General features: G+C 37.6%; 2 protein-coding genes across 5 annotated transcripts in view; one reads left to right on the top strand and one right to left on the bottom strand.

Moving 5' to 3' along the window:
- Positions 1-12,648, top strand: part of HERC4 (HECT and RLD domain containing E3 ubiquitin protein ligase 4) — a 121,866-nt gene extending 109,218 nt beyond the window's left edge. Inside the window, exon 26 of the mRNA XM_078853806.1 lies at positions 12,300-12,648. Within this exon, the coding sequence (XP_078709932.1) occupies positions 12,300-12,313 (14 nt within the window). The 3' untranslated portion in view covers positions 12,314-12,648. The remainder of the gene's footprint in view (positions 1-12,299) is intronic.
- The window catches only part of SIRT1 (sirtuin 1), a 28,256-nt gene that overhangs the window by 10,066 nt on the left and 1,390 nt on the right, over positions 1-16,800 (bottom strand). For all 4 annotated transcript variants that reach the window (XM_073353453.1, XM_073353451.2, XM_073353452.2 and 1 more), the window contains exons 2-6: positions 14,008-14,124; positions 12,987-13,228; positions 11,374-11,526; positions 7,691-7,838; positions 2,711-2,790 (exon numbers count right to left, since the gene is read on the bottom strand). In XM_073353453.1, coding sequence (XP_073209554.1) covers positions 2,711-2,790; positions 7,691-7,838; positions 11,374-11,526; positions 12,987-13,228; positions 14,008-14,124 — 740 coding nt within the window. The remainder of the gene's footprint in view (positions 1-2,710; positions 2,791-7,690; positions 7,839-11,373; positions 11,527-12,986; positions 13,229-14,007; positions 14,125-16,800) is intronic.

The raw sequence follows: 16,800 nt of genomic DNA, 5'->3' as shown, positions 1-16,800 counted from the left end.
ACATTACTAATGGACCAGGGATAGGAGAGAAAAGAAAAATTCCTTTTTTTAAGTATGTCCAAAAGTTGGTGTATCTTTTTCTGGACTTATTTCTAATTCTAGAACCTCTGCCACATGTCCTAGTAACTCTTGAAATGGCCTGAAGTAATTAGAAGTAAAACAGAAATGATGTCCTCAGGAAAAGTTGAAGAGAAAACTATATCTTCTTCCTCAAGAGTTCATTCCAGGTCTACAGCTCCTTCTTCCTCTTACCTAGATAGGTGGTCATGGATACTGGACAGCAAAGAACACAGTGCCACTGGTGATGTTAAAGGTGGACGACAACACTCTAGCTGTTTTAGGAGAGGCAGAGAAGCAAAGGCAGAAGAATGAAGTAAGGCAGCAAAATTAAGAGATTTTTACAATGCTGTCTATCATAGGTTAAAAGGAGGTCTCTGCTGATAAGCTGTCTGGAATTTTCATTTCCTATCCAAACATCCCCCTTTGATTTAGAATGAAATCTGGTTGGAGAAGGAGCAAGGCTAAAAAAAATAGTCAAAATTTGTTAAGAATTAAAGGACTGAGGAAACTGGCAAACTCCAATTTTTTATCTAGTAGGAAGTTGGAAAGAAGGGAAAAGAAGAGTGGAAACAGTCTCCTATAAGGACTTAGGACTGAAAGCTATTTATCTGAAGGAATGGGGAGGGAAGTCCTTGTTAGAGGCAAAGGGGGTGCTGAAGCAGAGAACCACCTGGGGTTTCTGAGCTAGGTGAGAGTTTCCTCCTGTGGAGGGAGCCATTAACTAGCCCCTAAAATAAACATTTTGGGGGGGGCAGTGGAGAACTAAGATACAGAACCAGACAGGATTGGGGACTGGAGAGATCGTTCCTCCCTAGGAAGAAGCTTGCTATTGGAGCAGTTTGAAGAACAGGAGGGGGTAAAACCAATTTTTGGGCATTTTCTTTTCCTCCGATTGACCTATTCTTTGCTCTTGGAAGCCACGTTCAGCAGTGGACACATTAAACTGCAATAGAAAACACACACCCACCAACTGTCTGGGATTATTTAAAAAGTCAGGTCCTGCCACAGGAAGATAGTCCTAAGTGGCTCCAAGTAGTTTTACAGCACTGATGCAAATAGAAGGAACTGCAAGAGCATGGAGGTGAGCCAGAAAGAGAAGCCCTTTTGACCTTACTGCTAGGCACTGCACTTCTAAACATGCTGTAAAATTTCCTAGCAAAGAAAATGCGTGTCTTCCCTAAAGTTTTCTAGGACACTATCTACCAGAACTACTGCTAGAATACAAGGAGATGTTGCAGGGAGAGGAAGTGGAGGCAATAACTAAAATAATATTAATCCTGACTGGATAGAATAGGGAGAGCCCAAAGAAAAGTCTCTGTTTTTCTGGTACAAAGGCAGAAGACAAGGCTCTGGGCATCAGTGCAGTGATCCAAGTGGGCAGCAGAGGGAGAGCTGGCAACTAACAATCAAACAAACGAAGCCATGAGAAGCCTCAGTGATGTCAGATTTGGAGTTGAAAACCCACTGATTCAGAGCTGAGGGAGCAACAGGTACCCAGGCAGGAGAAATAGTGCTTATATAGAACATTCCTAATAGCAATACAAATCACACTTTATTCATGGGCATTATTGCACACTTCAAATATTACAAATAACCCTCAGAGTGCTGCAGTCACCTCAAAAAGGCCTGTCACATTTCAACTGTAGTTCTATTTTTCAATTTAAACTTTACAGTAAACCTCTTATTTGTCAAATAACCTTCTTCCTCTTATATCATTATATTTGAGACTGAGTTTCAATGTTTATGGTCCTTGCTTTTTTAAATGAGAAATTAAGACTAATTGTGGATACACTAAGCATTTGTGGCAGAACCATCTGAGAAGTGGCCTCTAACTAGACAGGCAGAGACCCATCTCCTAGGCTAGGACTCCACTTGTGTAAACAAGTTCTCTTCCCTTCCCAGATCCTCCTGGCCAGCTAAGCACCTTCTTAGAAACCCCTCTGCTCCTTGAAGGGGAGGGAATAAAGAGGGGGGCTGAGGGTAGAGTCTGTCCAATACACTACTGCTCTACATTAGGAAGAGTAGTAGGAACTACTTGGCCTAAATCTGGAGCATGTCACACAACACAGAGGGCTAGAGAGATATGACAATAGCTTCAAACAAACCTTTGAAAATGTGTGTCAAAGGGCCCATTTGATTCCCCATCTTTTTAACAAAGGATGCAAGAACAGCTTTATAATTTTATCAGCTTTACTTACATATGTCGTGTGCTGTTTATCAAATTTTACCCAGACTGAACAAAACTTCCTTGGAACATTTAAAGGAACACTCAGGTTAAAAATATTTGAAGAGTTCCTTACCTGCATTACTATCATCAATCATCATCTTACATTAATAAAACCAAGACAGTGTTAAATCCACTTTATTTTTTTAACCATTTGTATTCTGTTCAACTAATTATACAGTGAAACTAGATAGTGAAATTAATTAGAAATGTATCCGGTTCCCATATAATAGTATTTGGATTGCAAGTGCTGCAGGAAAATCTTGAAATATAAATGTAAGTGTTTTGAATTTAATTCAACATTTCTAGTGCACGTTTAATACATATATTTAAAAAGCAGAAGCTGACAGTTGTCCTTGAAGTAATTGGGGACGTTTCTGTAATAACTTCTTGAAAGACTGTAATCAATTAAGTTTTTTTTTTTACCTGATTAAAAATGTCTCCTCGAACAGCTTCACAGTCAACTTTGTATTTACAGATGAGGCAGGAAGCTGTTGCAAAGGAACCTGAAAGAAAAAAAAAATATATATATATATATATATATATATGGATATGGATGAAGGCGGTGTGTGTTAAACTATACAATAGTGACAGTTTGACAAAAATATTATATGGTCTCACATGATGACTTACATGTGGAACAAATGTCTCAAAAAAAAGTCAGTTAACTGAACTGAAAGATGGAAACACTTATTTGGTAATATATTTTCTGAGAGAAACCCTCCATTTGAGGCATTTGGGCTATGCCTCTCTTCCTATAAATACCAAGAGCAGTTCAGGCTTGGTCATGTCATGCCCCTTCCACTCTTGTGTCACGTGAGTATTTCTAAAGCGTTAGGGGAAAAAACTATTTTTTAGTAGATTAGAATACAACTTACTCTACTACTTTTTTTTAAGCAGAGCTAGCTATATAAAGGAAACCTGAAGGATGCCTTCATATAGATAGCTGGAGAATTTCTTGTGGTGCAAACTAAGGTATGTGCACAAGGATTAGTTACTGAAAAGTAATCAGGAAACTAGTTTTCCATTTTGATTCTCCCTTTTTTCTAATCAGAAATACTTATTATGCAGCAAGCAGTCAGTAAAAGTTAGCAAGGAGAGAGACCAGAATAAAGTGTTCAATTTCCCCCCAAAGTAGTAGTTGTAAGTAGGGTCCTATCAAATTCACGACTGTGAAAAAACTTGTCACAGACCATGAAATCTGGTCTTTTGTGTACTTTTACCCTATACTATACAGATTTCACAGGGGAGACTAACATTTCTCAAAGTGGGGATCCCAACCCAAAAGGAGGTTATGGGGGGTTGCAAGGTTATTGTAGGGCAGCTGTGGTATTGCCACCCTTACTTGTGGCCCAGAACCTTGGCTAGTGTAAACTGTCGTGGCCCCATTGACTTTGTTGGAGCTACATCAATTTACACCAGTTGAAGATACAAGCCAATGTTCAACTTCATTGATAAATTCTACTAAAGTATATTTCTACTACTCTTCACACATTTAGCACATACCATGCTTTTTCCTATAGCTGTTGACACTTTGGGTAAAATGAGGGAAGAATAACTCTTCCTTTTACAACTCACAGAAATCAGCTTTGATTATGAGTTTTACTTCATTCAAGAGATTTGAGACTCTTCTTGTCATCCTAATTGTGGCCTGCAAGCTTGTCTTTATGAAGAGCAAATACAGGGAATTGGATTCCATAGGTTCAAATGTATGGGTTGCAAGAGCTTAATACGGAAGGGCAGATATACTTAACTGCTGATTTGGCATGGTGGTCTAGGAACTTAGGTAATCTACCAGACTTTTGTGAACCAATGTTTACAACACTGGGTTGCAAGATGTTTTAGGACCAAGTCTAGACCTTCTTGTAAGAAGTTCTGAAGAAGTAAAATGCTTAGTTTTGTGACACTAATGTTTTTACTTTGACACTAGTATGAAAACTTTCTCTAAACTCTTCCATAGGTCAAAAGGGTGGAAAGCTTAAATGAGTGTAGGAGAGCTTATTACTTTGAACAAGTATCCCATATTGTTTTGAACTTAGCTAGGCTGTCAGGCTCCAGTAGTGGTTTCTGGGACAGAAGATCCTGTTTTCTTGGAAGATGAAGTAGCAGTGTGCCAACTATATTATGTCCAACTACCACAGTCTTCTTGGCCAGTTGGAGGTGGACAGTAATTATTACTGGTGCCTCCATTTTCTGAATCACTCTTCATAGTGCAAGGAGGATGCAGTGGGAGGAGAAAAGGCGTATAGTGATCTTTAGTCTGCTTCCCTGTTCTAGTTCCCTTCCCTTTGTGTTGACTGGGTGCAATAAGATCCACTTCACTATGACCTAGTTCCCTGGATATCAGCTGTAATATTTCCTTTGGAGGAAAGGTGGTCATGTGTCCTCTTATATAATGTTTTGGTCTTCTTGGGAGTAAGAAGAGAGGAAAGCTGAATGTTTGCACTTGCGTTCCTGCTGTTTATTATGAGAGGAGGAGTGCTGGAGTTAATGTAAAATCCAGGAGAACCAAAATCTTGCTCTTGGATAGGACAAGAATAGAAAGGATGCCAGACTCCTTGCCAAGTGACTCAGTTAAGAACCTGAAACATTTCCCTTTAGAGCTTCGTCTACGGAATTAGGGGAATTTTTGGACATATTCCTGAAGTTTTTTTTATTGGCAAATATGGTTTTCAGTTTACTGAATCCTGACAGCTGAAGAGAGCTGCCCTAGCAGAGGTGCTTAGAGTAGTATTGGTGAGGGGAAAAGCACAGATCCCAGGAAGTCATCCAGATTCTCAGCCCCTTCCTCCAGCAGAGCACGGGTCTGGGAAATGGGACCTACTGTGGCACACCTCATGGTTCTTGAGAATCTTGATGAAGGCAGAGCACCTTTCTGCAACTGTTTTCCTTGACCCACCATAAAGAAGGGAGGGCAGAACAAGTACAGGCAAAAGTTTGTCAGGGAGCATGAGAGGAACAATGCCCTTGAAATTTCTGCCCCTTAGAGAAGAGAAGAGTTGGGGGAAGTTCTTGGTCCCTGCTCCTCCAAAATTTAGCTTTAGAAGTTCAGACTGCAATATATTGTACTGAATTGTTATTCTGTTTGCACTAGCTAAGTCTATCTGGCTGGAGGACAGAAGCCTTATGGAAAAGTCTGAACTGCCAATTCTATTGGAAGAGAGGCATAGACCCACTGTCTCAGAATGGGAGAAAGACCAAAATCTGGAAACTAATTCATGTATGACCTCAAGAAAGAGTAAACAGGCTCACAGGCTTTATTATAAATTCAGTTGTTCCTTTATTTAAAAAAACTGAAAATATATTGAACTAAACAAGTGAATATGGACAGTGTTTTAAAAAAAAATGCAAAGTTGAAGTTGTCTGACTTATTCTGTCAGTAATCTTTCACAAAGAAACAGTACCAGTAAGTACAGGAGGTAACAAGACAGAAAAGCACATCCAGAGAAACATCATTTTTTCCATCTGACATCTAAAGTGGATTCAGATTCTTCTACCAACACACACACACACACACACACACACACACAGTGTTAGAAGCCCCTGTGAGCAAAAATTCTGCTGAGAAGATAGAGATGAAGGTTATGGTGCCAAAAGACTGCTTTCTTTTCTCTCCTGCTGAGGGAAGTGAGGTAAGGAATACACACCAACTTAACTTCCTTTAGCAGAGATCCTGACAGCAATTTACAGCTGCTCCCTCCTTAGATCAAGCAGAAATCCAAAGGGAAGGCAGGCAGCAGATGTAGCAGCTGCCCTTTCTAGAAGTGACTCTCCAATGAGAAACAGAGGGCCACGTTAATGCAGAGAGATGCAATTTAAATCTCCATGTGGCAGCTTGGGTGAATCCAACCTCTGAAGTTAGAATCTGTACATGGCCTTTTCCCCCCCATCCCCATTTTGTTGGGTGTGATAGTGTACAGTGAATAGGTAGAAAAGAAACAGGCTTCCTCTTTTCCAAAATCTAAACTGGATATTAGTTTATTCACTTCTACAACCTATGGCACAAGTATAAAATGATTTACCAGTTGGTTTTAGTCAAATATTTAAGTGCAAAATAATATAAAAACAGTAAAAAGGAGATTAATATTAAAGATCTATTTAAAACAAATGAAAAGTTACTGTATTTTTTCTTTAAAGTTGATGTATACCTTCCTTAAAAACAGTTAGCCATCTGCAAAATTCAAATCTGGGTTTAACTGGTAAGTGAAAAATCCCTACAGTTTCCCCAATGTTTTTTGTCCCAAAAAGTTTTCATTCAGCTTTTTGGGGCTTAACAGGGGAAAAAGGGGTAGTTAAAATTTACCAACAGATTAAAAAATATAATAAAAACAAATATGCATATAGGCTTCTTTCCCCCCCTTAGCCAATAGTCCAGGGTTCAAATTAAAATAAAAAATTGTATTCATCTTATGAAACAGAATATAAAATGGTACTGGCTACAACTCGAAATTAGAGATTTTTCATTTTTTCTTCCAGACATTTGGTTCTGTTTTTCAGAATTATGCCTTCTAGTAACTTGATTTTTTTTTAGTTCAAGATTTTAAGATGTGGAACCATCCATGCTAGAAAAGACCATATGACTCTTACCATTTAGGGAAACCACACAGGACACACTATCAGTTTTATGGTTCACCATTTTGTTGTTCTTGTTTATAACCTCTTATGATGCCCTTGTGTATTTTTAATACTGATTTAGCCACTGTACTGCAAGCTTCAGAGTAACAGCCGTGTTAGTCTGTATTCGCAAAAAGAAAAGGAGTACTTGTGGCACCTTAGAGACTAACCAATTTATTTGAGCATGAGCTTTCGTGAGCTACATGCATGCATCCGATGAAGTGAGCTGTAGCTCACGAAAGCTCATGCTCAAATAAATTGGTTAGTCTCTAAGGTGCCACAAGTACTCCTTTTCTTTGTACTGCAAGCCTAGCTTGAACAATATAACCGACAAGTTAATCATATCATTCAGCTCTTTTCTCACAACCTTAACTTTGCCCTGTAGTGTCACAATGAAGAAATGCCCCCCCCCCCCGCCAAAAAAACCAAAGAAACAAAACAAAAAGCCACCTTAGCTTCTATAAAAATCAGTTTAATCTAATATGGGACTACAAACACTAAAATGGCTTTAACATAATCATATGGGCATTACAGCATGGAGTCATTACAGGGCAGACCTAAGATAGTGTGGGTGCCTCAACTAAACATTTCAATACTTTAACATAGTTGGATTTCTTTTAAGTTTAACCTTTACTCTGGATTTCCTGAGTTTAACACACATTGTTTTGGGTTAATTGCATCATCTTATGTTTTACTTCAAGTAGGAAAGGAAAACACTGAGAGATTACTTGTATTATATCATCTGAGTGTACATTATCTAGAAAAATGCAGTAGTTTTAAAGTTTCACTGACCATGACATTGAATTATCCTTTGGATTCCTGCAACCTGTTCCAGTGTGTCTATGTTCTGAGTATAGTTGCGAAGTAGTTTTCCTTCTTTGTCCATCAAAGCTATGAACTTATGACAGAGAGATGGTTGGAACTGTCCAGGATATATTTCCTGCAGAATTGAGAATTACATTAGGATGTGTAAATAAATGCTAGAGCAACATTTTCAGTTCGTGATCCAGCATCATACAGAAAGATATACAATAAACCATTGCAAGTACAGAAACTCCTTATTTAGAGAACAAAATATCAGTGCCAGTCAATCAACTAGTTATTGTAATTATTCCCTTCCCATGGTCCTATTTCTTTCAAATTCAACCCTTATTTCAATTGCTGCATTTTGACCATTGTTCACCACTCCCAGGTTTCTGCTAAAATCAGGAATACTAGTTTCTGATACAGACCAAAAGGAGATATGGGGTGGATTTGTTTTTTTGAAAAATTATGAACAAGGGAAAACATGACTTTTGAAATGTCACATAACATTTACTACCACAAATGCTACCATTAAGGTTATCAGATTGTTTAAGGTTTCAGAGTAGCAACCACCACCACAGAGTAGTTAGTCTGTATCCGCAAAAAGAAAAAAGGAATACTTGTGGCACCTTAGAGACTAACAAATTTATTTGAGCATAAGCTTTCGTGAGCTACAGCTCACTTCATTGGATGCATTCAGTGGAAATTCACTGAACAAACTGGAGAGAGTCCAAAGAAGAGCAACAAAAATGATTAAAGGTTTAGAAAATATGACCTATGGAGGGAAGATTGAAAAAAATTGGGTTTGTTTCGTCTGGAGAAAGAGAGGGGGACATAACAGTTTTCAAGTTCATAAAAGGTTGCTACAAGAAGGAGGGAGAAGAATTGTTCTTCTTAACCTCTGAGGATAGGACAAGAAGCAATGGGCTTAAATTGCAGCAAGGGAGGTTAACTTCCTAATTGTCAGGATGGTTAAGCCCTGGAATAAATTGCCTAGAGGGGTTGTGGAATCTCCATCATTGGAGATTTTTAAGAGCAGATTAGACAAACACCTGTCAGGGATGATCTAGATAATACTTAGTCCTGCCATGAGAGCAAGGGACTGGACTAAACCTCTTGCGGTCCCTTCCAGTCCTAAGATTCTATGCTTTTTAGATTTTCCTTTTCATTCCTAGTGTCTGAAGTCTCATTCTAAGATTTTGTACTGTGGTACTGAAAACTATACAAAAGAGATCTACATCTACAAGTACGTTTTCACTGATAGTTGACTTGTCACCATAATTGTTTTTATTCTTACATAAAAGTTTGATAAGACAAAAAAGAAAGAAAAAAAAAGAAAAAACAAAACCACCACCAAACAGACCCTGCCAGGTAGTTTGTATTCTACATTTAAATTTTATTGAAAGGTTTTTGTCTTGACTATTTTAATTCTCCAAGCTGAATGAAATATGAATAAAAAACAGCAGTACCAATTAAACAGATTTTTTTAAATGTGTCCAGTTTTAATAGGCTAAAGTGTTATTAGTAACACAGCTATGTAAACATTTAAAGTTATTTTAATCAAACGATGTCCACTGGAAACTCCCCATATACACTAGAGAAGACAGTCTTTTCCCTCAAAAAAATAAGGAAGATATATTTCATGGTAAACACTGACCATAATTTCAGATTTTTACTAAAAGAAATTAGTTTAAACAGAAAACCGGAAGTTCTGTAAGTATGTCAGTAAACCGCTAAATGAACTTCTCCCTGTGCCAGTTCTACCTTTGGTATGGAAGGTTACATACCAAAGGCAAATCAGTAAGCAGGGAAAGCAATTCATAAAGTGGATACCCATCAGAAAGGGCATCTGCATCTAAATTGCAGCAGTGGGTACTGATGACCTTAAGTTACATCACAGATTATGATCAGGCTACGATAGCTGCTATTAAACGTTTATCTAGTGCAGTTAATTCACATCGCTCTTTACAAGCTTAGATGAGATCCCCTGCCCCCAAATATTTATAATCCAAATAAAATACAGACAAACAGTTTAGGGGAAAGGAGCATGTTGAGATTATTAATGAGAAAAAAGGAATAAATGTTTGAGATGATTTTAAAGAAGTGATATGAGGAGAGAGAAACAGACGCAGAATGATATAAAAGGCACAAAGCCAATAGGCAGAAGGAGATAGAGAAGGTAGAAAAGCAAGAAAACTAGGCGTGATTGTATTAGGATGAATATAGGAAAAAATAGGGTGAGTGGAGCATAGTAAGACCAGAAATGTAGGTTGGTGGAAGACTATACAAGACCCTAATGACAGAATATAGAAAGCCCATGGATAGAGTGAAGAAAAGGGAAAAAAAAGGTGACACAGGCAAAAGTGTGGCAGGAGTAGGGAGTGATTATTTTGCTACCAAAATATTGAGCAGACTGGAGGTAAAGAGGCAATGAAGAAAAAAAGGGGGAAAATTACAGTAATTGTTCTGAGAGATGCACAGACGGATTTTAGCAGTGGGGCAGAGGTGAATTTTGTAGATACTGAAGGAATCAGTGAGCTCCGGGTATCTAAAGCACATGATTGGATTAGTATTTGGATGGGAGACTTCAGGAAAACCAAGATGCTGCAGGATGCGATGTTTCTTCCCCAACCTCTGAGTTAGTACTAAACAGTGCTTTAGTGAGTGAGATGCACCATGTTAGCGATGGTGCTATGTTTCCAAGGTTCTTACCACTCCTCTAGAGGTCCCATAGTATTTCATTTTGTTTTTGATGGAATAGTTAATGTTCTGAGGAAATTCCAAATTGGATATAATTGCATTTTGCTTCTGCATCTGAGTTTTCATATTATCTCAATTAGATAGTTTTAGGAAAAAGGGAGGCTATTTAGCTTCACTGGCATTGTTCTAAAAAGCTACTGCATCCCATCCAATACGTGACAGAAGTGATCCCTATATACAGTTTGTACTGTTTAAATTCTTTAAGACATCTTTATGCATGCAAAAGGAGCTATATAAAAAACCCAAACAAACAACTCTGCCAGTGTATGAAGACTTCCTCCCCCACCGGATTTTATGTCCCCTGGTTGAGTCTGAATGCATGCTATGAACTTGTTAAGTTGCCAGGTGTAATAAGCATGTCAAACAGGTCTCTGAATACATGTTCATTACACTCATGTGCTGCCAAGAGTCCCTCATGCTCCTTGTTTCTCTTCAGAAGACAACAACATCTACTAAGAATTTCTGTGCCATTACTTGATAATGGAACATCATGCCACCTAGATAATCACATCCTTGGCAAACATTTTCCAATACCTTCCCTGAAATGAGAGCCCAAATTAGAAAGGTTGTGTTAGCATCCCCATTACAAAAACAAACAAACAAAGTATTTTTTTAATTATAAATACTCCTATTGAAGATAACATATGGCTTTACCTAGGATGAGATACACAATACTGAGAAGAGTGAAATTTGTTAACTCTGTAATACTTGCTTTTTACTTTATCTTAATGAGGGATGGCCTTAGTTTCACTTCATTGCTGATGACTAAGGCCATTCCTCATTAAAGTTAAATTCAGTAGCTTTAGGAGTTGTCCTCGTTCATGAAGAAAAAGTGAAGGCAGAACTATCTTCTGTCTGACGGAGGCATATTTTTACTGTCCAAAATAATAAAAGCAATTGGAACACAGTACCTTTGCAAACTTAAAAAATGGTCTTGGATCCTTTCTGAAGTATTCTATATCAAACATTGCTTGAGGATCTGGAAGGTCTGGGAAATCTACTGCAAGGCGTGCATAGATGCCATCTCTTGATCGAAAGTCAGGTATTCCACAAGAAACAGACACCTGAAATACAGGTTTACAATTTGTAGCCTGAAATCAACTGCATATTTGGATATGATGGCTTGCTAGCATATGCTATATTTGAGAACTAAACTTGTGTGTGCTATCAACTTTTAATACCAAAGAATGAGAACAAAGGCAATTTGAATAACCCATGTCTACTTTGATAGACTTTTTGACAGAGCAATGTAAAGTTTCTCCATGAATATGCAGGAAAAGGGAGGGGGAACATTAATTTAGCTTTGAGGTCACAAACACCTGTACAGCAATCTACATGTCACAGACCAGTTGTTTAACAGAACACTGTTTATATATATTTTTAGTACTGCATTAAAAATTTTGTAAATATGAGTACCCAGACACCTAAAAACAAGAACACTAAATTTGGTTTCCTAAAATGAAATTCACTGATCTCCCATAGTAGTTGTAAACAAGAAAAGTCATCCTTATACATTTTTAAAAGTATAGTAGCAGATCAGCTTATTAACATAACATTTATTTGCCTAGCATAAATAAAGTAAGGTTTAAAAAAACAAGACCACCACCATCCAAAAAAGCCCCCACACCTTTTGAGCACCAAATTAAGATATTATGTATGCTATTACTTTAATAAGTATAACCATGATTTCTCTAGCCAAATGTTTTCAATTTAAAGGCTTAACAGCAATTACAGAATGAATGAAACTAGGCAGTACCAGGGCTGTATCCTTCTCTTATGGGCACAATGGTTTGTCTCAAATTGCTCATCTCTTACTTCTTATCACACTCCATTTTAGGGGTGAAGAGGTAACAATCTATCACATCTGTTCTCTCTTGAGCCAGTCACGTTACAACAGGAATGAAACAAAGCAAGCAACTATTCCTTGACTTCTGTGCCATGACATGGTTGGTATGCAGAAAGACAAATGTAAGAACTTTTGACTGTAGCAATATGTACTGTGTTTGATTACTTCTAAGAGTGCAACCGAATGACCAGATACAATGTTCTATCAAAGAAAGCTCAGTCCAACTCTCATCTAAGTTAACAGTAGTTTTTCGTCCAATGGAAGTTATATCAGGCCCAAAGTAATTAGACAGAAAAATCTCAGTATCTATTTCAGCAAACACAAAGATGGGGATAGAAAATTAGTATTGTGGAACAGGTACCTAGGGATAAAAAAAAATTACATCTTGCCTTTAGATGCTAGACAAGTTAGGATACAGTTGTCTAAGCTAAGGCATAACAATATCAAGCTAATTTTATTTCTCCCATATACAAGATCTGTAAAATTAAATTTCTGATCAATTCTAAGGTTAGGCCCTGATCCTGCGATTTATAGTGTCCAGGTGGACTGCTGCACCCATTCAGAGCACCACTGACTTCAGGGTGGCTCTGCATGGACGCAGCCTGCTGTAAATTGTTGGATCGGGACCTAGGTAGTTATTCATTTATTTTCACACTAACATATTTTAGATGTACATACCCCAGCTCCAGTCAAGACAATTATTTTTTTGCACTCTTGTAAAAGTTTCACAGCATCCTCAATAGTATTAATATCTTTTCGTTTTTTCCTTTTTGGTGGTTCTGAAAGAATGTTTATAACAATCTGCCACAGAGTCATATCATCCAGTTCAGGAGGAGGAATTGTTTCTGGTAGCAAATCCTTCAGAATTGTCCGTGGGTCTGTGCCTATCATGAGATGTTGTTGAACAAAAGTGTAGGGACCTATTATAGAAAAACAAAGTATATAAAATCTAACTTAACATTCTGAATCAAGGAAAATTCTTTAGACATTTTAGCTGACTGTTACTACTTTATCTTACTAACCCAATTAAGACCCTTTTCATCAACAGCCCTTATCTATATAACAGACTATTAGACTCCGATGTAGTGGTGCCGTTTGTTCACTAAAGATAGATACACTCTTAGTGAGTTATCTAGAAAAACCTACCAGGCAGATTTGCCAGGGCAGGACTTCTGTTGACATAAGATCCCATCTCTTATTATGCTTGAAGACTGCACAAAATCACATATTAGAAACCTAATTCCCAAAGTATGTTTCCTTTTAAGAACTCTCATTCTGTATAATGCTTCCAACATTTTGGACCATGCTTTCAGGAAATAAGAAGTACTAGAATCTTGATTTGGAAGTGCTGGTAGACAGGATTTGGCAATAAATCTAACATTTTGTGACATGTTAAATTTGGTGAAGTGCATGATATTTTTATATAGTGGTGTGATGTTTGAAAGATGCCAAATAATATATTTTAGCTGCTTTATAGTAAGAAGGTGAAGGAATTTCTTCTGTTCACCTTTAACCATCCAGACTGGATACAATATACTTCCCACAACTGTAATCTCCAGAAAAGTAGTAATACGGTAGTGTCAAAATAGCCTAGTGGACTCTTGCAACAGGAAGAGGATAATCAGTATTAAAAGGTCAGATATTAAGTAACAGTTAAAAGTAAAGAATCTTGGAAATGATACATTATATAAACTTCTACCTATACGTGGTCTTGGAGTCCAGTCACTAGAGCTTGCATGTGAGGCTCGGTCATCTTCATCACTATCACAGGAATGGAAACCATTGGCTACGATTTCATCACTAAAAAGGATGTCATCTGCAAGATAGTATAACAAAGCAGTATTATTCTTGAATCACAACATCATTATAAAGAGGCTAAAATGTTACTATAGCTTTAGAGATGACCTGCAAAAGGATTTTTTTTAATCTGGCCTTTTACGGAGAAGTTGAGAGGTTTTGCTAGTAAGAAAAAGAGGTGCAGGGGACAAGTTCCCACTTGCTTCCCCCCCCCTTTTTTTTAAAAAAAAGCTTAAATATCAAGTTTGCTCCTCCCTAATTTTACTGGATATTTCAGAGGATTTATTTTGTTAAATTTCAGATCTCCATGGGGTGGTGGTGGGTCATGAATCTAATACAGTTTTTTTTTTTAAATAAACATTAATCACTGAAGATACATAGGTGTTAATTCTCACTCTCAAAAAAAGTAAAAAAACCCAACCAAACAAAAAAACACACAATCCCACACACCAAAACCGAAGATGTGGCGTTTTAGAACACTCTTACTAAAAATCCCTTCCTCTCAACTCCCACTTCAACTGCTCAACTTTTGTTGTTTTCCTGAATCCTAGGAGGTCAACATTGCATTAGTTCACAAACTGTCCTTATCTAGACTAGGATTTAAAAGTATGTCAGAATGCTTTAGCAAACATGTAAGAACAGTTCAGTGAAGACAAGGTATGCTGACTTTAACAGTGCTAACTGGGTTGAGTTAAAACCTAAGGGGGCAGCGAGACTTTCCAAATACGTTAGAACCTCAGATCTCCAACAAAACCAGGGGAAGACCAGATCTAACAGGTCTGGTTATTACGTTGAAGAACAAAGGGAGATAAGTGGAACTCGGTCCTCACTACCCGTTCCTTAAAAAAGAAAAACCAAAAACTTTTCAGTTTCATTATCCTATTCTGGATAAGGCTATATTCTTTCAAACTAGATAAATCCTCATTTTCTTATGTTAAAAAAACCCCAACACACACAAGCAGAAAACACAGCAGGTACCCTTTATACAGGATAAAAAAGTAGTAAAAACTCTAACCCCATCCTCCCTGAGAGATTACTTTAAAGCTCTGTTGTGAATAGGAACAAGGAATGGGAGAAGAGACAAATTTCAAATTCTAACTTGTAAAAGTTTTAAAACATACGAGTGCTATTTTGTAATCTCTCCCCTCACAGTGTCTTTTCTTATGTATTTGGACAGTTTCCACTCTCACCTGAAATCTTTATACATAAATCAGAGTATAAATCCCATAAAGAAACAAAAACAGAATTGATAGTTGGTACACATTAGCGTACACAAGATGTAGGCTTTAGTACACATTCCTTAATGTCCACCAAGGGGCAGATTAATTTCAAGGAGACGTTTCACATGAATAAAGTTAATGAAGTGTTCGAAGGATCAGGTCCTACATTGTTAACAGTTTGGACCCTCTGTAGACCCTCAACAATGCTTCTCATTATAGACAGTTTAAACAACTGTTTAACTATGCTCCCCTTGCATAGTCAGGGGATTACTCAAGCAGGGCAGTTTCCAGAAAGGTATGTATGCTTATTTAATCATGGATTCTCAGCCATAGCTCTCAGCACTGGGGGTAATTACAGAAAGAGCTGGCATGACACATGCTCAATGGATAACATCTCATATGAAACAGAAGTTATTGAAAGTAAGCCAAATACAAGAAGGAAACAAAATAAAAATAGTGACAAGAAAACTGAATTTTTAAAACTTTCACTTCTAATAACTAAAGACGGTGCTACTAAGAAATTTGTTTACAACAATACTTGAATCAGTCTCCTTTTAGAAGTCCAGGAAATAAAACTGAGAAAATTATTATGTGAACTTAAGAGGGTAAACTGAAATTGTTAGTAATGGATGCATACTATACACAATACTTGAAAAATTGTCTAGCAATAAGTAGCTTAGAAATTACCGTGTATACTTGTTCATTTGCCCATTCGTTTATAAGCCAACCCCCCCCCCCCCAAGATGGATAGGTAAAAATAGTAAAAACTGCATGACCCTTTCATAAGCCGACCCTATATTTCAGGGGTTGGCAAACTTTGGCTCCCAGGCCATCAGGGTAAGCTGCTGGCGGGTCGGGACGTTTTGTTTACCTGGAGCATTCACAGGCACGGAGCTACTCAGCTCCCTGTGGCCGTGGTTCGCTGTTCCCAGCCAATGGGAGCTGTGGGAAATGGTGCCTGCGAACCCTCCAGGTAAACAAAACAACAGCGTATTAGATATTCAATTGAATGATTTCATAGAGTTTAAAATCATCAAATTTTAGACCGGTTTATAAGCTGACCCCTGCTTTTTGATGGGTCACTTTTACCAAAAATATTCAGCTTATGAACGAGTATGTGTGTGTTTGTGTGTATGTGTGTATATATATATGTATATATATATATATATATATGCTGAGAATTACTAGTAAGTTTGATATACACCTCTACCTCGATATAGCGCTGTCCTCGGGAGCCAAAAAAAAAACAAAAAAAACCACTTACTGCATTATAGGTGAAATCGTGTTATATCAAACTTGCTTTGATCCACCGGAGCTCGCAGCCCCCCCCCCCCCCCCAGAGTACTGCTTTACCGCGTTATATCCAAATTCGTGTTATATCGGGTCATATTATATCAGGGTAGAGGTGTATATTGTTTAACAGGTCCACAAGCAATGTAGTAATTTGTAAGTCTATTGAGCTTTGTTTGTTGTAT

This window comes from Lepidochelys kempii, chromosome 7 (assembly GCF_965140285.1).
Source record: "Lepidochelys kempii isolate rLepKem1 chromosome 7, rLepKem1.hap1, whole genome shotgun sequence".
In the NCBI taxonomy this organism is placed as follows: domain Eukaryota; kingdom Metazoa; phylum Chordata; order Testudines; family Cheloniidae; genus Lepidochelys; species Lepidochelys kempii.
The sequence above is the reverse complement of the archived record's forward strand: the minus strand, read 5'-3'. Positions and strand labels throughout refer to the sequence as shown.